At 38.7% G+C, this 23,316-nt stretch overlaps 1 protein-coding gene across 4 annotated transcripts in view; it reads left to right on the forward strand.

Moving 5' to 3' along the window:
* Nucleotides 1-23,316, forward strand: part of CENPP (centromere protein P) — a 245,062-nt gene that overhangs the window by 17,325 nt on the left and 204,421 nt on the right. For all 4 annotated transcript variants that reach the window (XR_008956908.1, XM_057305652.1, XM_026519134.4 and 1 more), the window contains exons 2-4: nt 1,141-1,322; nt 3,974-4,062; nt 17,298-17,386. Coding sequence is in view for 3 of the 4 variants with exons in the window: in XM_057305652.1 (XP_057161635.1) it covers nt 1,141-1,322; nt 3,974-4,062; nt 17,298-17,386 (360 nt within the window). In the remaining variant the exon portion in view is untranslated. The remainder of the gene's footprint in view (nt 1-1,140; nt 1,323-3,973; nt 4,063-17,297; nt 17,387-23,316) is intronic.

A 23,316-nucleotide genomic window follows, 5' to 3' on the forward strand; every position in this document is an offset into this window, starting at 1 on the left:
GGACAGATTTTATCACTAACAGAAGTAGGGAAATACGGTAGAAAAGCTATTTTGATTAAAAACCATTTGTTGGATTAGCAAGCTAAATATGTGCAGGAAGCAGATATATATGACTAGAGGTATGATTCAGGAAATATCGACGTAGAGGAGTTGAGATTGATGACTGAGTTTTCCTCTAGAATGAGAGAATGCATAGTTAGGTCAGCAGGAGCAAGAATGTATGGTTTCTTCTGTAGATGATGGCAAGAAGCAGGAACAGTAGAGGACCCAAGATAGAAGATGAGAGTCATGATAATCACGTCCCGAATCCAAGGAAGGCATGTATGAAGATGGCAGGAGTCAGCAGTGTAGAATGGAGCAGACATGAGGGGAATAAATGATGACAAAAAGTAAAATAACATGCAGTGTGATCATTCGCTGAGATTTTACTCTTTTTCAAGGAAAATCGAATTTTTGTTCTCAATGAAGAGTGTCTGATTACAGTGTTGTTTAAGGAGATTATGCTATTTCTTATTCCTTTGGAATTTTTACCCCCAGTATTAGATTTCCTGTGACTCTTTCTTACCACTAAATGCTTGTTGAATTGTTTTAGAAGTTAGAGTTAAGGGTTGCCTGGGTAGCTTAGTTGGTTAAGCGTCTGACTTCTCACTTTTCCTCCGGTCTTGATCTCAGGGTCGTGAGTTCAAGCCCCATGTTGAGTTCCACGCTGGGCATGAAGGCTGCTTTAAATTATAATTTGAGATGTACTGGGATAGCAGACATTTAGGTTGGAATGTTTTAAACATTCCAGCTTAAACGGACATTTTAATGTTGCGAAGTTCTCGTTATAATTTATTTTTTATAAAATAAATTTATAATTTATTTTACAGTTGTTTGTAATAGGTAGAAATATAGGTAATAGGTAGAAATGTAGTAGTATAACTTAGCTTTGCCTTAATTCGAGATTAAAAAATAAAATTAAAAAGTACAGTCTTAGTGGCTACTAAAGCCACACTGGTTTTGAGAAAAATCAGGCAGTTCTCGTGGGAAGAAGGTCAGAAAACAAAATGGAAATGGTTTAAGAAATTTGTAGTTATTAGATAAAACACTTGTCAGTGGTTTCTTCATTGGAGTAATTATTTTGTTATATTTGCTTTTTAGAAAATCACTTCGAGAAATGTATCAATCAGATTCTGAAGGATGGGCCTCCTCAAAAGATCTGAGAAGTCATCTTGGACATTTAGAATCAGAACTTCTTTTTCTAAGCACACTTACTGGCATCAGTATAAGAAATTACTCCATGAAGACAGAGGACCTAGCAAACACTGAGAAGACAGAAAAGAGTAAGCATTAATTTTAATTTAGAAGTGATGCTGTAGCGTACCTTATGCATAAGAAATTGGTTGTCATGGCATTGAATTAAAATTCTACAAGGTAGGGGTGCCTGGGTGGCTCAGTCGGTTAAGTGTCCGACTCTCGATTTCACCTCAGGTCGTGATCTCAGGGTCATGGGATAGAGCCCTGTGTTGCGCTCCCAGCTCAGTGGATAGTCTATTTAGGATTCTCTCTCCCTCTGCTCTGTCCCCCTCCCGCCATGGGTTATCTCTCTCTCTCTCCAAATAAATCTTAAAAAAGAAAATAAAATTTTATAAGGTAACTATATGACTGTGTGGTTGTGGTAAACTTGTCAGGTATCTTTTGAACATCACAGTGTGCATAATACTCTTTTAAAGCTGTCAGGTGGGTATTACGGAAGACAGAGACTTTGTCATTAAGTATCTTAATACCCAGGTAACAGAGATAAGTGATTAAAAGAACAACAGCACCATAAGTTTGTAAATCTTAAGAGTTGTTCACCACTGACATGAGAGCTGCCTCACCTACAGTGCTCTACTCCTACCAAACATGGCCTCCGACCAAGATGAATGTTTCAGGAGCTGGACCATTTTCGAATGGAGGGTTTCTGGTCTCAATGACTAGGTTTTATTGCCAAGGGTCTGTGATGTGCTAACTTAGAAAGGGAAGCTAATTCAGCTGTGCATTGGAATTTGGGAACTTTGGACAAGAGTATCATCCCTTAAAGGAGGAATCACTTTTGGGACACCTGGGAGGCTGAGTCGGTTAAGCATCTGCTTTTGGCTTAGGTCATGATTCCGGGGTTCTGGGATTGAGCCCTGTGTGAGGCTCCCTGCTTAGTGGGGAGTATGCTTCTTCCTCTGCCTCCTCCTCCCCCGACACCCCCCCCCCATTTGTACTCACTCTCAAATAAAATCTTAAAAAAAACAGTCACTTTTGGAATTGCTTCCTGACTTTTCCACTGGCATAACCCTCATGACAGGGAAGATAGTGAGTTGATCCTCAGAGGGTCTTGGGTAACTCACTTCAGTGGAAGTCTGAAATACAAACAGAAATGGGTGACAGAATTTAGGCACTTCAGATACTTAAAAGGAAGAGATGGAATACAGAGAGGATGGGAGAGTGAGCTTAGGCCAGGTATGTCTTGCTAGTCCAGGAATCTTAGTCTCCCCACTTTGAGTCTTCCTAAGTTGACCTCATCTGCAGAGGTACTTGGTGCTGCCTATTCAGAATGTGCTTTTTTAAATTTTTTATTTTTTAAATTTTTTTTAAAAGATTTTATTTGTTTATTTGAGAGAGAGAGACACACACACACACAGCATGAGCAGGGGGAGGGGCACAGGGAGAGGGAGAAGCAGACTCCCCGCTGAGCAGGGGGCCTGACATGGGGCTCAATCTCATGACTCTGGGGTCATGACCTGAGCTATAGGCAGATGCTTAATTGACTAAGCCACCCAGGTGTCCCTCAGAATGTTTTTGAATGGGCTTAATACTGAGCTTACCCCCATTGCTGGCTTAGGTTTTAATTTGCTTGGATCTGCCACTTAGTTCTTTTCTGTGTAATATCTAGCTCATCCATCTGATTTCCAGCTTCCAAACTTAAGTTACTCTCCTTTTTCTTCTTTATCCTTGTAGAGTTGTGCTCTTCTAAAAATACCTTTGTTAGCAAAGTCAGAATAGTGGTTATCTCTTGGGGGCGGGTAGTACATAGCCTTGAGAAGGGCATGAGAGAACTTTATGGTGTATTTTTAAATTTCTATAACTTTATCTTGGTTGTAGTTACATGGGAAACACATGTTAAAAAATATTGAGTTGTCGGGCACCTAGGAGGCTTAGTAGGTTAAGTGTCTGTCTTTGGCTCAGGTCATGGTCCCAGAATCCTGGGATCGAGCCCCGCATCAGGCTCCCTGCTCAGCAGGGAGTCTACTTCTCCCTCTCTTGTGCTCACTTGCTCTCAAGTAAATAAATAAAATCTTTAAATTAAAAAAAATGTTGAGTTGTACACTTAGGAGTAGGGCATTTTATGCATTGAAATATAAAATTTTGAAAGATAACAGAAGTAAATAGGTAGATTCCATTTAGTGCTTTTAACTAGAATCAGATAATTTTGGAAAAAAACCCCATCTAACAGTTATGATTCAAACTTGTGTAGGGTTATAGTAGCATCTTTCTTTTCTTTTCTTTTCTTTTCTTTTCTTTTCTTTTCTTTCTTTCTTGGAGAGAGAACTCAAGTGCGGAGAGGGGCAAAGGGAGAGGGAGACAGAATCTTAAGCAGGCTGCATGCTCAGGGTAGAGCCCAATGCGGGGCTCAGTCTCACGACCCTGAGATCATGACCCGATCTGAAATCAAGAGATGGACACTTAACCAACTGAGCCACCCAAGCGCCCCTATACTAGCATGTCTTACTATATAATCTTTAGTATAATTGAAAAATAGAAAATACAACTTACCTTTAATCCAACTTTGCAGAGATAAATCAATTTCGTGCACATTCTTCCAGATATTTGCCATATAAATACTAACATAAACTCTCACACATATACCCACATGTATTATAAATGCTCACACAAAATTAAACAATAGGTATTTGAAGGAAACTTATTTGCAAATAAAATATTTGTTTTTTCTGATTTACAGGTATGAAGAAAGTTCTACAGAGACACAGATTATCAGGAAATTGCCACATGATTACATTTCAACTTGAATTTCAGATTCTGGAAATCCAGGTAAATGGAGTATGTTGTGGTAACAGGTTCTACTGCTGTGATTAAGCAGTTTCCATACCCCAGCCTTCAGCAGAGCTGAGCTGAGGAGGAATTCATGAACCAGGGCCCTCTTGTAGTACACCTGCACAAAGTGATACCATTTTGACAGTATAACCACCCTGGCAACTGCATGTGAAAGGGTTGTTGCTGAGGGTCTAGGTGCTTTATTGGAAGGCCGATATCAGGTTCCTCCTTGTCTGTCAGAGCAAGCCCCCAGGTCATGGGAACAGTCCTGGATGCCCTCATTGGTTTGCTGATATGCCAGCCGTGTATTACTTGTTATCTGCCGGTGCTTAACAAATTTGATGGTTTAAAACATTATGATAATGAGCAGCATATGGCCAGGGTTGGGCAGAACAAGGTCAGAAACCTTCAGGTTATGGCTTGAAGAAGAGTGGGATACAGGCATAATTTCAAGAATTAACGGCCTAGGCACAAACTTTGATAGCAGAAAACAGTTCAACCAGTTGATTTTGTGAACTGGGCCTATAAGGAGTATGTGTAGAGAAGACTCACAGGGAAGGGTGGGCAGACTATCTTGGCCTCAACCTATCAGATAGCAAAAGCAGTTGTAGACCAGTTGTCATAACCCAAGTGTTTATGGACAAGATGTTTGCTTATATTCATAGTCATGTACCAGAATTCCTGATCTTTGGCCTCACCCATAAAAACAGCCCTAAGTTTTCCCATTTTATGTAGAAAAAGGATTGATGTCAGATAATCAAGACCCTGCCTCCTTAAGGTGTCAGATGGCCATCCCAGCTAGTCAAGAGTGCCTGCTTCCAGGTATCTGGGCTAGAGGTTTTGCTTCTCGAGAACTCTTTGCAGCCTATATCCCTGGTTGCTGCCACTGGCCCTGGCCAACTGAGAAGGGGCTATGGAATGTCTAGGCTCCTCAATGATGACAGAGCTCCCAGCTTGCTCCCACCTTAGAGTATTCCCCCTTCAACACTGCTGAGGTGACTAAGAACATGCAGAGTGTATCATTGCCAAGGCTGGTTGAGCAGGATATGACACAGGGCATGGGTGATGAGTGGCCTTAGGGGAGAGTTAAACATTTTCAGGTTGTCACCATGCCTTGGGACTGTGCAGGGTCACCAAGTGAAATTATTGTTCTGTATGACCTCAAAGACCATCTGCCGAAAAATAAAAAAAGAATATAGTTACAAATGGATTAGTCTCATTTGGGGTAGTCTGTGCCAGGACCCCATGCTTCTCTTTTGGATGGCCCAGGAACTCCTGGATGTTGTCCCATTGCTAAAGGTCGCATAGTCCTACCAACTGAATTTTTTCTCTTTGGGGCTAATGTGATCTTAAATTCACAGTGATGATATACCGCATACTTACCTGTGTCCTGGCCTCCTTTAATGGGCCAGGCCTACAGTCCATGTCCAGTTGGAGTCATAGGCCCAAGGTCCATCTCCATGTCTGAGAACATCTGTATTGGCAGTGTATACATTGCGCAGGAAACTGCTCAGGGGCATCCTAGTAGCCTTGGGGCCCTGTAGGCTATTTCTGCTATTGGTGTTTATCTTTCTGCCATTCCAAGGGTTATATGGAGAGTAGCTAGAGTGTTGGCAAAACTAGGCTTATCCTTGGGACCCTAGTCCTTAAGTTCAACTGAAAAGAGGTTAGTCCTCTGAAGTTGAGGTGAACCAACTACTCAGTGGAGCTGTACATTCCAGAATGGGTTGTCCCCAAAGTTTGATTGGCCTGTTCATTAGTGGGGTTATGGCCTAAGAGATAAAATAGACTGCCGGTTTTTTAACTTCATTTTGTTTAGGTTGCATATTTTGGTCACCTTAAGCCTCTGAAGGAAATCACCATTGGTAGTTTGACCCCATTATGAGTCAGATCAAGGATGACATCACAGTTTAGGGATATATTTTATACCATGATGTGCTTCTGAAGAATGGCTCCTGCCTTACTAGAGGCATTCTCTGCATGAACTGGCACTGGGCAACTCTCATAGTGGTTTGACTTGCTGGTCCTATGTGGCTGTGTGAGGCAGTACAGACAACACTGGAGCCACGTGGGCCTTGCTACAGTGGCCATGTTCCTTGCCTTCTACTGGACAGTGGTGGCACCCGTCCATACCTAATATCATTATTAATAGTATATTGAGCTTAATATTATGATCCCATATCACCAAAGCATGATCAAAAATTTTGTGACCATTTAGTAATGGCTTAAAGGTATACTGTTATCTCACATGCTGAATAAATTAGAATTAGTTGAGTTGCATATGACAGAAAACTTAAAGGTAGATCAAAGTACTAGAAGTACCAGAAGTTTCTCTGTTGCTTAAAATTTTAAGGTAAGTTTTCAAAAGCTAGTATGGTGACCTTATGAGTATCAGGCTCTCCCATTATCCATGTGACTTACAAATCATGATACAGTGGTCACTTGAGCACTTCAGGCATTGGGAAGGGGACGGGGCAATCAAGGGCTTAGCTTTTCTGTTGAAGGATACTTTCTGGAAGTTTTAACATACATCATTTCACCTACATTCTTTTGGCCAATAACATCCCATCCTGCAAGGAAGGCTGGAAATTCAGTCTTCATCATGCATGGCCACGAGACCAGTGGAAAACTGGTGCAAGAAAGAAGTACAAGTACTGGGAACTACTGTCCCGTATGCTTTGGGGAATGCAGGGGGGGAAAAAAAATCTAAGGAGAGGAACAGTTGATATTCTTTGACAGACAAAGAAAACAACAACTGTTAAATCTCTAAAGACATGTAAGTTGTTACAGTTCACATTTCAAAACAATAAGAATCTTTGAACTGCTCAGTTTTACTTAATTTGCTTCATACTTCCCTGGCTATGTTAACAACACTTGGTTTTTTTCTGTGCCTTTCTAATTTTATCATTTTTCTTGAGGACTAGACTGATAAGTAAGATGTTGCAAATAAACAACTCTAGAATAAGGAAGATTTTAGGAATAAGCCATATGTGCGACTCGTGGGCTTTCTTGGAGAAGTAGGAAACAAGGGACTACCTATATTTCTTTGTTGCGTAGAATTCAAATGTAATGAGCAGATGAGAATTTTTAAAAAATTATTGTTTAATGGTAAATCCTCACATATTCTAGACTTATTTATGTAAATATGCCTTTAGAAGAATTGCTAGGTGTCATAGGAGATGTATATGTAAATTCTGATAGTATCAGATTGCCTTCTAAAATGATTTTACCATTTTACATGTTAAGCAGATTTTTTTAGTTGAGACATAGAAAAAAGTGAAGACACCAAGATTCTGTGTCCTTAAACATTTTTTAAAAACAATTTCCACTAGAGGGAGATGTTTAACCACTGGAAAATTAAAATGTAACCTAAATAATAAAACTATCTTGCTTAAAGAATATTGTTATAATAACATCATAGTAATACAATGTGAGAACCATAAGTGGCCTTATAGACTATTAAGCTCAACCCCTTATTTTACAGGGAAATACATCAAGGGAGTTTGAATAATTATCCATGTTGGCATGGCTGTTACTCTCAGAGGTAGCTGGAATATATAATTCTGTTCTCCAGATTTACTGTCTGGTGTTGCAAGAACATCAAAATTAACATGTCTCAGCATTCATACTCTATGCAGTATAATAAATCAGATTGGTGTCAATTTCTAGGGAAAGTGGCTAAGAATGTTTTCATAACTACTCTTCCTGAAACCCAGTGAAACAAAGTGATTCCAAAGTAAGGAAATTTTTTTTTTTATAATGATTTTTTATTATATTATGTTAGTCACCATACAGTACATCCCTGGTTTTCGATGTAAGGCTCGATGATTCATTAGTTGTGTATAACACCCAGTGCACCATGCAATATGTGCCCTCCTTACTACCCATCACCGGCCTATCCCATTCCCCCACCCCCCTCCCCTCTGTAGCCCTCAGTTTGTTTCTCATAGTCCATAGTCTCTCATGTTTCATTCCCCCTTCTGATTACCCCCCCTTTCTTTATCCCTTTCTTCCCCTACTGATCATTCTAGTTCTTATGTTCCATAGATGAGAGAAATCATATGATAGTTGTCTTTCTCTGCTTGACTTATTTCACTAAGCATTATCTCCTCCAGTGCCGTCCATGTTGTAGCAAATGTTGAGAACTCGTTCTTTCTGATAGCTGAGTAATATTCCATTGTATATATGGACCACAACTTCTTAATCCAGTCATCTGTTGAAGGGCATCTCAGCTCCTTCCACGATTTAGCTATTGTGGACATCGCTGCTATGAACATTGGGGTGCATATGGCCCTTCTCTTCACTACGTCTGTATCTTTGGGGTAAACACCCAGTAGTGCAATGGCTGGATCATAGGGTAGCTCAATTTTTAACTTTTTAAGGGACCTCCACACTGTTTTCCAGAGTGGCTGTACCAACTTGCATTCCCACCAACAATGTAGGAGGGATCCCCTTTCTCCACATCCTCTCCAACAATTGTTGTTTCTTGCCTTGTCTATTTTTGCCATTCTAACTGGCGTAAGGTGGTATCTCAGTGTGGTTTTGATTTGAATTTCCTTGATGGCTAATGATTTTGAACATTTTTTCATGTGTCTGTTAGCCATTTGTATGTCTTCATTAGAAAAGTGTCTGTTCATATCTTCTGCCCATTTTTTGATTTGTTTATTTGTTTCTCGTGTATTGAGTTTGAGAAGTTCTTTGTAGATCTTGGATACCAGTCCTTTATCTGTAGTGTCATTTGCAAATATCTTCTCCTATTCCGTGGGCTGCCTCTTAGTTTTTCTGACTGTTTCCTTGGCTGTGCAGAAACTTTTAATCTTGATGAAGTCCCATAAATTCATTTTATCTTTTGTTTCTCTTGCCTTTGGGGATGTATCATGAAAAAGGTTGCTTTGGCCGATGTCGTAGAGGTTGCTGCCTATGTTCTCCTCTAGAATTTTGATGGATTCCTGTCTCACATCAAGGTCTTTCATCCATTTGGAGTTTATTTTTGTGTATGGTGTGAGATAGTGGTCAAGTTTCATTCTTTTGCATGTAGCTGTCCAATTTTCCCAGCACCATTTATTGAAGAGACTGTCTTTTTCCCACCGGATGTTTTTTCCTGCTTTATCAAATATTAGTTGCCCAAAGAGCTGAGGGTCCATTTCTGGGCTCTCTATTCTGTTCCATTGGTCTATGTGTCTGTTTTTGTGCCAGTACCATGCTGTCTTTGTGATCACAGCTTTGTAGTACAGCTCGAAATCCGGCATTGTGATGCCCCCAGCTTTGTTTTTCCTTTTCAACAGTTCCTTGGAGATTCGGGGTCTTTTCTGGTTCCATACAAATTTAAGGACTATTTGTTCCAGTTCTTTGAAAAATGTCATCGGTATTTTGATCGGGATAGCATTGAAAGTGTAGATTGCTCTGGGTAGCATGGACATTTTAACTATGTTAATTCTTCCGATACATGAGCATGGAATATCTTTGCATCTTTTTATGTCTTCCTCAATGTCTTTGAAGAGTGATTTATAGTTTCTAGAATAAAGGTCCTTTACGTCTCTGGTTAAGTTAATCCCAAGGTAACGTATGGTTTTTGGTGCTATTGTAAATGGGATGGATTCCCTAATTTCTCTTTCTTCGTTCTCGTTATTCGTGTACAGAAATGCAACTGATTTCTGAGCATTGATTTTGTATCCCGCCACGTTACTGAATTGCTCTATAACTTCTAATAGTTTGGGAGTGGCTTCTTTTGGGTTCAAAGTAAGGAAATTTTTAATTAATGTCTGGTTTGGCATATCCTCAACTACTGGGAGCTATTAAAAATAGGAGTGCCTGTGTGGCTTAGTCAGTTGAGCATCCAACTCTTCATTTTGGCTCAGGTTATGATCTCAGGGTCATGGGATCCAGCACTGTGTCAGCTTCCATGCTCAGCACAGAGTCTGCTTGTCCCTCTCCCTCTTCTCTTCCCCCCATATGCTCTCTTGTTCTCTCTCTCCCCCCCCCCCTCAAATATAATCTTTAAAAAAAAATTAAAATGGGGCACCTGGGTGGCTCAGTTGGTTAAGCATCTGCCTTCAGCTCGGGTCATGATCCCGGAGTACCAGGTTCGAGCCCTGCATTGGGCTCCCTGCACAGTGGGGGAAGTCTGCTTTTCCTTCTCCATCTGCTCCTCCCCTGCTCATGCTTGTTCTCTCTCACTCTCTCTCTCTCTCTCAAATAAAATCTTTTAAAAAAATTAAATAAAAATAAAATAGGCTCCTTGAATAATCTCTTTTTTGAGAGAAAATCAAGAGCTAGGGCAGTGTTGAACGATAAGTTTCATCTTCTGCGCAAGGCCAACCATACAAGACTGGGAGAGGAAGCTCTTTCATGTAGTGCATAGGAACCAATATAGAAAGTCAAAGAAAATGAAGAAACAGAGGAATTATATTCCAAACCAAAGAAGAAGATAAAACTTTAGAAGAAACCTTGATGAACTGGAGATAATAATTTACCTGGAAGGAGATCAAAGTAATGTTCATAATGGTGCTCACTGAACTTGGGAGAAGAATGGATAAACACGGTGAGAACAGTGTGAAAAAAACACAAGTGAGCAAGAAATAGGGGGAAAGACCATCTGAAACAGAAGCACCGAAAAATACAGTAGAGGGGCTCAGTATCAGACTAAATTAAATAGATGAAAGGATCAGTGAACTTGAATACAGGGCAGAGGAACAGACCCAATCAGAGAAGTGAAAAGAAATAATAATGAAGAAAAGAAAGATAACTTAAGGGACTTACAGGACAAGGTCAAGTCAACTGACCATTGGCATTATAGGAATCTCAGAAAAAAGAAAAAGGGACAGAAAGTTTATATGAAGAAATAATGGGTGTAAACTTCCCTAAGCTTGGAGAGAAACAGAAATCCAGATCCAGAAATCCCAGAGAATTCCAAAGAAGACGAACCCAAAAGTGACCAAGACACATTATAATTAAAGTGTCAAAAGTTAAAATCAAGGCGTCCTAAGAGCAACAAGAGAAAAGCAATTTGTTAAATACAAGGGAAGCCCTCATTGGACTTGTAGCAGATTTTGCTGCAGAAATGTTTCGGGCCAGAAAGTAGCACAGTATATTCAGAGTGCTGAAAGAGAACAATTTCCAACCAAGAATACTTTCCCTGACAGTTATTCAGAACTGAAGGAGAGGTAAAAGTTTTCCTGACAAGCAAAACCTAGAGTTGACCACCACTAAACTGACCTCAATAAGAAATGTTTTGTTTTGTTTTGTTTTTAAAGATTTTATTTATTCGACAGAGATAGAGACAGCCGGAGAGAGAGGGAACACAAGCAGGGGGAGTGGGAGAGGAAGAAACGGGCTCATAGCGGAAGAGCCTGATGTGGGGCTCGATCCCACAACGCCGGGATCACGCCCTGAGCCGAAGGCAGACACTTAATGACTGAGCCACCCAGGCGCCCCAATCAATAAGAAATGTTAAAGGGACTTCGTTAAGCTGAAAAGAAAGGGCCCTTTTTACTGCATGGAAACAAGAAAGTATAAATCTCCTGGTTAAGGTAAATATATAGCAAAAGTAGTGGATTAATCACTTATAAAGCTAGTGTGAAAGTTAAAAAACAAAAGTAGTAAAAATATGTAATTAGTTAAAGGATACTCATGATAAAGAATGGAAAAGTACATGGAAGGGGAGTAAAAATGTAGAGCTTTATTATGTGTTCAAACTTAAGTTGCTATCAACTTAAAATAGACTGTTATAAATACAAATTACATGTAAGTAACCAAAACCCAAAAACCTATATTAGATACACAAAAGATAATGAGGAAGGGATCTAAGTGTACCACTAAAGAAAGTCAGGCCACGAAGGGAGAGAGAGAAGAAAGGAATAGAAACCACAAAGCAGCCAGAAAATAACAAAATGACAATAAGCACGTATCTATTAATAATCAAGTGTAAAGTGACTAAATTCTCTAATCAGAAGATGTAGAGTGGCTGAATGGATTAAAAAAAAAAAAACCAAGACCCATCTATACGTGCCTATGAGAGATTAACTTCAGTTATAAGGGCAAACATACACTGAAAATGAAGGGATGGATGGAAAAAGATAATCTACGTAAATGGAAACCAAAAGAAAGCTGGGATAGCTATACTTAAACATCAGAACAAATAGACTTTTTAAGACTCATAAGAGACAAAGAAGGGTGTTATATAACAACAAAGGGGTTAATAAACATGAGAATATAAAATTTGTAAATATTTGTGCACCCAGGGACTCCTGGGTGGCTTAGTCGGTTAAGTGTCTGCCTTCGGCTCAAGTCATGATCCCAGGGTCCTGGGATCAAGTCCCATATCGGGGTCCTTGCTCAGCAGGGAGCCTGCTTCTCCCTCTGCCTGCCACTCCCTCTGCTTGTGCTCTGTCTCTCAAATCTTTTAAAAAAAAATTTAGTGCACTCAAAATAGGAGCACCTAAATGTATAGCAAATATTAACAGACCTAATGCGAGAAATGGATAGCTGTACAGTAATAGTAGCGGACCTTAATACTCCACTTACATCAGTGGATAGATCATCCAGACAGAAAATCAGTAAAGAAATATGGGCTTGAAACAACAGGTTAAACCAGATGAACTTAACATATACCTACAGAACATTCCATTCACAAACAACAGAATACATTCTTCTTAAGGGCACACGGAACATTCTCTAGGATAGATGATATGTTCTGTCATAAAACAAGTCTTGACAGTTTAGGAAGATTAATAGCAAGCCTCTTTTCTGACCACAGTTGCAAGAACAAAACTGGAAACTTCACAAATGTGTGGAGATTAAACAACATGCTACTAAAAAATTAACAGGTAAATGAAATCAAATGAGAAGTGATAAAATACCTTGAGACAAGGGAAAATAAAAATACAACATACCAAAGTTACGGGATATAACAAGAGCAACCTAAGAGGGAAATTCATAGCTATAAATTTGTACTTAAACAAGAAAAATTTCAAACAACCTAACACCTCAATGAACTAGAAAATAAAAATAAATGGAGCCCAAAATTAGAAGGAAATAACAAAGCTCAGAGCAGAAATAGAGTCTAAAAAGGCAGTAGAAAAGACAAATGAAACCCAGAGCAGGTTCTTTGAAAGATAAGCAAAAATTGGCAAACGTTTAGCTAGACTCACCAAGAAAAAGAGAGGGAACTCAAAATCAGAAGTGAAAGAAGAGTTGTTATAGCTGATACCACAAAAATAGAAAGGATAATAAGAGAATAATACAATTATATGCCAACAAATTGGACAAGCTTAAAGAAATGGATCAAGTCCTAGAAACCTACAACCTTCCAAGGTTGAACCAAGAAGAAATAATCTAAAGAGACTGATTACTTACTAAGAAGATTAAATCAGTAATTGAAAACCTTCCAACAAAAGTCCAGGATCAGAAAGGTTTACTGGTGAATTCTAAATATTCAAAAAAGAATTAGTATCAATCTTGCTTTAATACTTACCAAAAAAGTAGAAGAGGGAAGGCTCATAAATTCATTTTAGGAGGTCTGCATTACCCTGATACCAAAACCAGACAAGGACCACAAGAGAAGAAAATTACATGCCAATATCCACAATGAACATAGATGCAAAACCCTTTAACAAACCATTAGCAAACTGAATTCAACAATACATTAAGAGGATCATACATCTTGATTAAGTGGGATTAATTCCAGAAGTGCAAATGCGGTTTAAAATTGTAACGATCATTGTGATATGCCACATTAACAAAATGAAGGATAAAAATCCAATGATCATCTCAATAGATGCAGAAAAGGCATTTGACAAAATCGAACATCGCTTTTTTATATAAACTCCCAACAAATTAGGTATAGAGGGAGCATATCTCAACATAATAAAGGCGTATATGAGAAACCCACCTCATACTCAGTGTTGAAGAGATGAAAGCTTTTCCTCTAAGATCAGGAACAGGACAGGGATGCCTGCCCTTGCCACTTGTATTCAATATAGTATTGGAAGTCCTAGACAGAGCAATTAGGGAAGAAACAGAAATAAAAGGAATTCACATTGGACAGGAAGAAGTAAAACTGTCACTATTTGGAGATGACATCATATTGTATACAAAAATCCCTAAAGAATCCACCCAGAAATTATTAGAACTAATAAGTGAGTTCAGTAACATTGCAAGATACAAAATCAGTATACAAAAATCTGTTGAATTTGTCTACACTAATAATGAACTATAAGGAAGAGAAATTATGAAAACAGTTGCATAAAAAAGAATGAAATACCTGGAGATACACATAACCAAGGAGGTCAAAGACCTGTACACTGAAAACTATAAGACACTGAGGAGAGAAATTGAAGGCACAAATAAATGGAAAGGTATTCTGTGCTCGTGGATTGGAAGAATTAATATTTTTTAAATGTCCACGGTACCGAAAGGAATCTACAGATTAAAGTCAATCCTTATCAAAATTCCAATGGCAGTTTTCACAGAAATAGAAAATATAATTCTGAAATGGGTGTGGAACCACAGAAGAGCCCTACTAGCCAACGGAATCTGGCAAAAGAACAAACCTGGAGGCATCGTGCTTCCTGACTTCAACTTGTACTACAAGGTTATAGTAATCAAAAAAGTATGGTATTGGCATAAAAAGATTAATGGAATAGAATTGAGAACCTGGAAATAAACCCACACATATGTGGTAAATTAATCTATGACAGTCAAAAATATACAGTGGGGAAAGGATTATTCACTAAATGGTGTTCAGAAACCTGGACAGCCACATGCAAAAGAATGAAACTAGAACACTGCCTTACAACATACACAAAAATTAACCCAAAATGGGTTAGATGCTTGAATGGAAGACCGGAAACCATAAATATCCTAGGAAAAAACATAGGTGATAAGTGGAGCATGTGACTCTTGATCTTGGGGCTGTAAGTTCAAGCCCCATGTTGGGTGTAGAGATTACTTAAAAATAAAATCTTTAAAAAAATTAAGTATGAATTGTGATGAATGTTAACTAGGTTTATTGTGGTGAACATTTTGCAATATATACAAATATTGAGTCATTATGTTTTACACCTGAAAATATGTTCTGTGTCATTACATATCAGTAAAAATAATATAATCCCATATCATAAGCTCCAAAGAAAATGCACCTGATTATGATGGCATTCAAACCCAAATGAAAGAGAACATTGGAGTGTGATGCTGTGTGGCTTATTAACAGTATATAAATTTTGCAAAGTTAATAGGACTTTTTCCTGAATGTACCCACAATTCTTAAATTTTAGAGAAGAATGAGAACTATAGACTAAATTAAATGGACGTTGATTGAAAATAATGTGTTGCTGAGACTTAGGGGCTTTGAAGTCAGGGAATCTTCTAATATGTGATCTTTTTGACTGGCTTCTTTCACTTAAGGTGATGTTTTCAGGGTTTGTTCATGTAGTAGGTATCATTACTTCATTCTTTTCCTTTTTTGATTAAGTAACAAAATTCCATTATGTGGATATATCACATTTTGTTATTTATAGTTAATGAACATTTGGGCTATTTTCACCTTTTGGCTATTATTAATGTTGATATAAACATTCATGTGTAAGTTTATAAGTAGGCATATGTTTTCATTTTTCTTGGGTGTATAGCTAAGAATAGAATTACTGGGTCAAATGGAATGACCAGATGATGACTAATGATATTAGGCATTATTTCGGATGCTTTCTGCCCATTTGTACATCTTCGAAGAAATGTCTATGGAGGTCTTTTGCCCAGTTTTTAAGTGCCTTTGGAATTTATGTTTTTGATTAGATATGATGGTAGATGCCCACAGACAGCCAGCCTACTTAAACTGCACCTGCTCTGAACAATCCCCACTGTATCTTCAGGCAGCTAAAAAACTAAGCAAAGATTATAAGCCCGCTCAAAATACAGGGAAAAGTCAGATAGTGCCCAGACAAATGGGAAATGTCAGGAAGTATCTACTCACTTTGTTCTTAGGAAATACTGAAAATTGCTAGACTACTCCTCTGAACATATAATAGTTCCAGACAAGAGCACGAATACGGTGCCGAGTGTTTTCATCTTCATTTAGAACTTATGCAAACATGCTGTCATGAAACGAATTAATAAAGTGGAGATAAGTTCACTTTGAAAGAATTAATCCAGGAAACACAGGAACACACTGTATAAAAACCTGCTCTGGCTATCAGAAGAAAACATTTGAAGAAAATTGAATGGGAGGAAAGAGAGCTGAGAGAAAGCAGCTGATTATTGTGCCGAGAACTACATTCATTGGAAGTAACCAGGAGGTGAATATGGAGGACAGTCTTGAAAAAAATCATCTCCAAGAGCAAGTGAAAAGAATAATCGGGAAGGCCATGAAGAGTCAATATATGGTTTTTGCAAAAACAAGAACAGAAACAAGTGAAAAGGAAGTGATAGGCAACTATAGAATAGGGGAAAATTTATTAGACTAATGGAGAAAACCTGAAATTACAGATCAAAACATTTATTTCACAATCTGCATTATGGAATATGGAGTTGTTTCTGGGTTTTGTAATAAGCAGCCAGTCTTTGTCCTCATTTCTTGCTGTTTTAGGATCGACTCTTGAAGTCAAACTGCTGGCACATGGACTATGCATATTTTAAGTGTACATTATCAAAGTGATTTTATAGGTAAAAATGTTTATCTCACTGGTTTAATATATATTTGTCTTTTTCCTAGTGAGATTGAATATTTTTTTCCGTGTAAGTTTTTACATTTGAGTTTTTAATTCATGTCTTTTACTTTTTTCTTTTCAGTTTTCATTTCTCCTTGTAATGTTTTGGTAAAAAATATCTTCATCAGTTTATTTTTTCTCTTTTAGTAGTAAAGTCATTTTTTATATAAATACTGAGGTTTTTTTAATGTAATTATATTTGCTTTTTTTTTTTTTTTTACACTATTGTTTGCTTAGAAAGTTCTTCACTCAGTAACCAGTTACATGTCTGTATTTCCTGCTAATATTTTATGGTCTTGGTGTTTACATTTACATTTAAGTAAGTAATTCATTTGGAGTTCATTTTAGTTTTTGGTATGGAGGAAAGATCTGATTTTATTCTTTTAACAAATAACCAATATTTTCAGTGCCTTCTCTTGATTACCTTTTCCTATTGTTTGGTGGTATTTCATTTTGGATATTTTAAAACATTTTTGTTTTTATATTTTATTGAAATGTTTACTGTGATCTGATAAACTTTTTTTATTTTAGGATAAGGAGAATTTATCTTCTGTTATTACTGACCTCAACATAATAATGGAGCCTACTGAATATTCAGAATTAAGTGAATTTGTGTCTAGGTAAGATATTATAAATTTTCTTTTTTAGGTATTGCTTAATTTTACCCTTTCTTTTTTTGATAAGTAAATATCAAAATATCTCGGGAAGTGTAACATTATTATGGTTTATATTCATATACATATAGCTTATTTATTAAGTCCATATTCTCTATCATTTTTTCATTCAGTGAAAATGTGTCACACATTAACTATGTGCTAGGCATTTAATTGTGGCGAAGAACAGGTATAATCTTTGATACTCAAGGAGTTTCTAGCCTATTGGTGAAGACATTAGTTAAATAATGGTAGAAATAAAGTCTAAAATTGTGACTGTGCTCAGTGCTGCAGAGAAGAGTTATATAATGCTATTGAAGCCTACATCAGGAACCTGACATTGATGGAGAACGTGGGATCATTTCCTGAAAATTGAGCCAACATCTGAAAAATGTGTAGGTGTAAACTAACGAAGAGGTCCTCAACAGAGTAGTTGTGCGTAGGCCCGGAGCAAGGAGGATTTTTACCAGTTTTATAAGCGTGTGTGTGTGTGTTCTTTGCAATTTTATCACCTCTGGAGCTTCCTGAAACACCCACTACATTCAAGATACAAGACTGTCCTCTATCTTTGCACCAGCTCCTTTTTCCCCTCACTTTTAAAATTGTGGTAAAATATATATAACATAAAACTTACCTTCTTAACCATTTTTGAGGGTACAGTTCAGTACTATTAAATACGTTTAGAATATATTTAACTGTGTACACCAAGAGCTCTCTTCATAACCCTTTCATCTTGTAAAACGGAAACTGTGTATGTGTCAAACAGTCGCTTCCCATCTTCCCTTCCACTCAGCCCCTGGCACCCTTCATTCTTATTTCTGTCTCTGTGACTTTTATTTTTATTTTTTATTAATTTTTTAAAAGATTTTATTTAGTAAAGAGAGAGCATGAGCAAGAGAGAGCATGAGTGGGGCAGGGGGAGAGGGAGGGAGAAGCAGACTCCCTGCTGAGCAAGGAGCCTGATGCGGGGCTCAATCCCAGGACCCTGAGATCATGACCTGAGCCAAAGGCAGACACATAACTGACTGAGACACTTAACTGAGTGCCCTTCTCTGTGACTTTTAATCATGGTTATTTTAATGTTCCTGTCTTATAGTGCCAACATCTGAGTCATCTTTGAACCTGATTCTGCTGATTCTGGGGTATTTTTTCCTGAATTTTTGTGTGTCATCTTTTTTTTTTTTTTTTTTTTTTTTTTTTTAATAGTCAAATGATGGACATTATCTGTGGAAGACTCAAGCAAATAGTGTTTATGCCGAGAAGCAGGCACATTTCTTTTATCATGCTGTCAGGGTGTGGTTAATTAAACGTTGTCCACAGTTGAGCTGTGTTTGAGATTTTTATTGTTTTCCTTGTCTTCAGGCTTCACATCACAGGTTTCAAATTCTTCCAGCTGTGGATTCAGGTTCGAGTTCAGTTCTTCCATATGCTTAGAACGGGGTTTTGGGAGCTGGAGGGTTCTCCTCAGTGTCCGTGATCCACTCAGCTTTCTGCCTTTCTGAGAGGACCCTTTGTCTATGCTCTTGACGCTCCCCCAGTAGCGGCTGTGGATGCCTGTTACTCGGTGCCCTGCCTGTGGTGGGAGTAACGGGAGCTCTGTACTTTGATGGTCCACCCTCAGTGTTTGGCAGTCCTGTGTACCTGCGTCTCAGGGCTTGGCCTCCCCAATGTTCCTGCTCCTCCCCCAGTATAGCCAAAGCCAGCCTGCATCTGGGGTTGGTTTTGGGCAGGAGAGAGTTTCTTGTTCCTCCAGGGGTAGCAGATGAATGCTTGGGAGTCGTGTAGGATCCTGGGCCCGGTGGGTTTCCTGCCCCTCCCAGGGAACAGGTGGTTTTTGCCACTGCCTCTCTTCCCGAAGCACTGGGTCTTTGTCCTGGTAACAGGAGTGTGTTCTGCCCCTCTACCAAAGTCAACTTCTGCTCCTCCCTTAGAAGCAAGGGACTTTTTTCTTCCATTGCTTTGTTGCCTCTTTTTTCAGTGGCTCAGGGGTTTTTTGTTCCCATCAGAGAAGAATTCTGGCTTCCTTTTGTTCCCCAGTAGTGGCTGATCACCTCCTCATGCCTGAGTCACTGACAGGACCCTGGTTTTTCTGGTGGTGACCCTTTGTGCCTGGGGTTCCTATCTGTTACAAAGGCACATTCTATCCCACATTTGTCCCTAAGAATTTGTTGACATTTTAGCTGATTTCTTGTTACCTACTTGTATGGGGACTGCTTTCCTCCCCTAAGTTTACCCCAGAGTGAACAGTTTTGTCATGTCTTTCCTTTGAGGAAGAAAAATTTTATTTACTTGGTTGCCTTGTGACTTTGGGTCTCTAATGGACTCAAGAAAGGTTATAACTTTATAGATTATTCAAATTTGCTTGGTGTTAGGTGCAGATGGTCTTCTCTGCGGTTTTTTACATCCTAAGTAGCAGCAGAGCTCTTTCCCGATGTTTTGTTTTCTAATTCTCATTCCAGAATTTGGGACACACTGTTCATCTTCTGCATCTGTTTTACCCTTTCTTTTTTTCTTCTTTTTCAAGATTTTTAAAATTCATTTATTTGAGAGAGAAGGAGGGGAAGGGGGGGGAGAGAGAGACAGAGACACAGACACCGAGCAGGGGGGAGGGGCAGAGGCAGAAGCAGACTCCCCACTGAGCAGGGAGCCTGCCGTGGGGCTCAATTCCCAGACCCTGGGATTACGACCTAAGCTGAAGGTGGACTCTTAACCGACTGAGCCACCCAGGCGCCCCTGTTTTACCCTTTCTTTATATCTTTGTGCTGCTTCATGATGATTCTTTAGATCTGTATTTCAGTTCAGTAATTATTTCTTTATGTTGTGACTAATCTTTTAAACCCCCACCCAATGAATTTTCAATTTCATTGACAGTACTTGTCATTTGTAAAAGTTCTATGTGTCTTTTAAATTTTTCCTGTCTTTTTAAAAATAAAGACTCTTATTTTTTTTTTTTTAACAGTTGGGTTTTGTAATTATTCTGGATTATCTCCTAAGATATATATTCCAATAAAGGACAATTATTTATTCAAATTGTGTCTCCTCTGCTATTCAGCCCATCTGTTGATCTTTCATCTCACTGTCGGGACTGGTCATTTCTCAAAGTTCTCTTTTATACTTTACCTTCTCTTTCTTTTTAAAAAATATTTAAATTAACAGGGGCACCTGAGTGGCTCAGTCGGTTAAGTGCCTTCTGCTCAGGCCATGATCTCAGTGTCCTGGGATCAAGCCAAGAGCTGGGCTCCCTGCTCAGTGGGAAGCCTGCTTCTGCCTCTGCCTCTCTGCTCTCACTCTCTCATTAACTCGCTCTCTCAAATAAATAAATTAAAAAGTCTTGAAAAAATTAACATATGATGAAATTGAGGGCTTTTTTGACACAGAAGTCTTATCAACTTAACACAGATATAAACTCCTATAACTTAACACTACAATCAGAATAAAGAATAATTCCATAATAGTAAAAAAAAAAATCCCTCATGCTGCCCCTTTAAGACATGACTCACTCCCAGTCCTTTGCTGTGATGACTATTGGTCTTTTCTTCCTCTGTAAGTTTTTGCCTTTTCCAGATGGAATCGCATGGTATGTAAACTTTAAGACTGGCTTATTTCACTCAAGGTAATACTTTTGAGATTCATCTGTGTTTTTACATGTACCAGTAGGCTTTTTTCATTGCCGTGTAGTAATCTGTTGTATGGGAATTCCACAGTTTATCCATTTACCCCTTGAAGGACATTGGGTTGTTTCCCTTTTTTTGTTATTATGAATGGAAGTGCTATAAACATTGTGTACAGGGTTTGGTGTGAATATCAGTTTCCATTCTCTTAGGCAAGAATAGGCAAACTAGTTCACAGACCAGCTGCCTAATTTTTAAAAAGTTTGTTGGAAGACAGTCATGCCCATTTCTTTGTGTATTGTCTATAGTTGCTTTCATGGTACATTGGGAGAGTGAGGTAATTGTCACAGAGACCGTGTAGCCTGCGAGCCTGAGATCATCTACTGTGTCACCTGTTAGGGAACATTTATGGACTTCTGTTGGCTGAATACCTGGGAGTTAGATTGTTGGGTCATATGTAAGTGCACATTTTAGTTTATAAGAAATAGCCAAGATGTTTTTCCGAAGGGTTGTGCCATTTTGCATTCTCGCCAGCAATATATGAGAGTTCTGGTTGCTCTGCGTGCTCTCCAGCACATGTATTTGTGTATGCCTGAATTTAGCCATTCTAGTGGGAGTGTGGTGTATCTCATTTTCCTAATTGTTGGTCATGTGAGCATCTTTACGTGTGCTTAGTTGCCATCTGTTTATCCTCGTCAGTGAAGCTCATATTCAAGTCTTCACTCAGGGCTTCATTGGGTCGTTTGTTTTCTTACTGTTGTCTTGAGAGTTCTTTATATATTCTCTATACAAGACCTTTGTCATATATGCGATTTTCAAATATTTTCTCCCATTTTCTAGCTTGTCTTTTCATTTTTTTTTTTTTTTTAAGATTTATTTTAGAGAGAGAGAACATGTGAGCAGGGGGAGGGGCAGAGGAAGATAGAGAATCCTGAAGCAGACTCCCCAGTGAGTGCAGAGCCTGACATGGGGCTCAACCCCAGGACCCTGAGATCATGACCTGAACTGAAAATCAAGAGTTGGACACTTAACCCACTGAGCCACCCAGGGGACCCTGTCTTTTCATTTTCTTTTTTTTTTTTTTCTTTTTTTTTTTTTAAAGATTTTATTTATTTATTTGACAGAGAGAGACAGCCAGAGAGAGAGGAAACACAAGCAGGGGGAGTGGGAGAGGAAGAAGCAGGCTCCTAGTGGAGGAGCCTGATGTGGGGCTCAATCCCAGAACGCCGGGATCACGCCCTGAGCCGAAGGCAGACGCTTAGTGACTGAGCCACGCAGGCGCCCCTGTCTTTTCATTTTCTTAACAGTATCTTTCAAAGAGCAAATTTTTCTGATTTTAAGAAGTTAATCTTTATTTTTTCTTTTATATGTTTTTGGAATGATGTCTGTCACTTTTGCCTAACCTCAGGTCATAAAAATTCTTACATTTTATTTATTTATTTATGTAAAGATTTTATTTATTTATTTCACAGAGAGACAGCCAGCGAGAGCGGGAACACAGGCAAGGGGAGTGTGAGAGGGAGAAGCAGGCTTCCCGCTGAGCAGGGAGCCCAATGCGGGGCTTGATCTCAGGACCCTGGGATCACGCCCTGAGCTGAAGGCAGACGCTTAACGACTGAGCCACCCAGGTGCCCCAAAATTCTTACATTTTAAAAAAAATTTTATACTTTTACTTTTTTCATTTAGATCTGTGATTCATTTACATTTAATGTAATCATTGATATATTTTTGGTTGAGGTCTACCCAGTTAGTAGTTAATTTCTGTTGTGTTGTTTTATTCTTCTGTTTTCCTTCATGCTTTTTCTGGATAATTTGAATATTTTTAAATTTTTTTTATTAATTAAGTAAGCTCTACCCCCAGCATGGGGCTTAAACTCATGACCCTGACATTAAGAGCTGTGTACTCTATTGACTGAACCAGCCAGGCATCCTTATTTGAAATTTTTTTTTAAGATTTTATTTATTTTTTTGAGAGAGAGCATGCCTGCGAGCAGGAGCGAGGGTGGGGGGGGTGGGGGTGGGGGGGGGACGGCAGAGAGAGAGAGAAGCAGGCTTCCTGCTGAGCAAGGAGCCCAACACAAGTCTCAATGCCAGCACCCTGGGATCATGACCTGAGCTGAAGGCAGACGCTTAACCCACTAAGCCATGCAGGGACCCCTGAATATTTTTTAATATTTTATTGTAATTTGATTTTTTTAGCTTTTTTTTTTTTCTTATTACATGATATATTTCTTTTTTGCTTCTGGTCTCTGATTACATGAATATAAAACTTTTTGTCATTGTCTC

The sequence above is a fragment of the Ursus arctos genome, unplaced genomic scaffold, assembly GCF_023065955.2.
Source record: "Ursus arctos isolate Adak ecotype North America unplaced genomic scaffold, UrsArc2.0 scaffold_33, whole genome shotgun sequence".
Lineage (NCBI taxonomy): Eukaryota > Metazoa > Chordata > Mammalia > Carnivora > Ursidae > Ursus > Ursus arctos.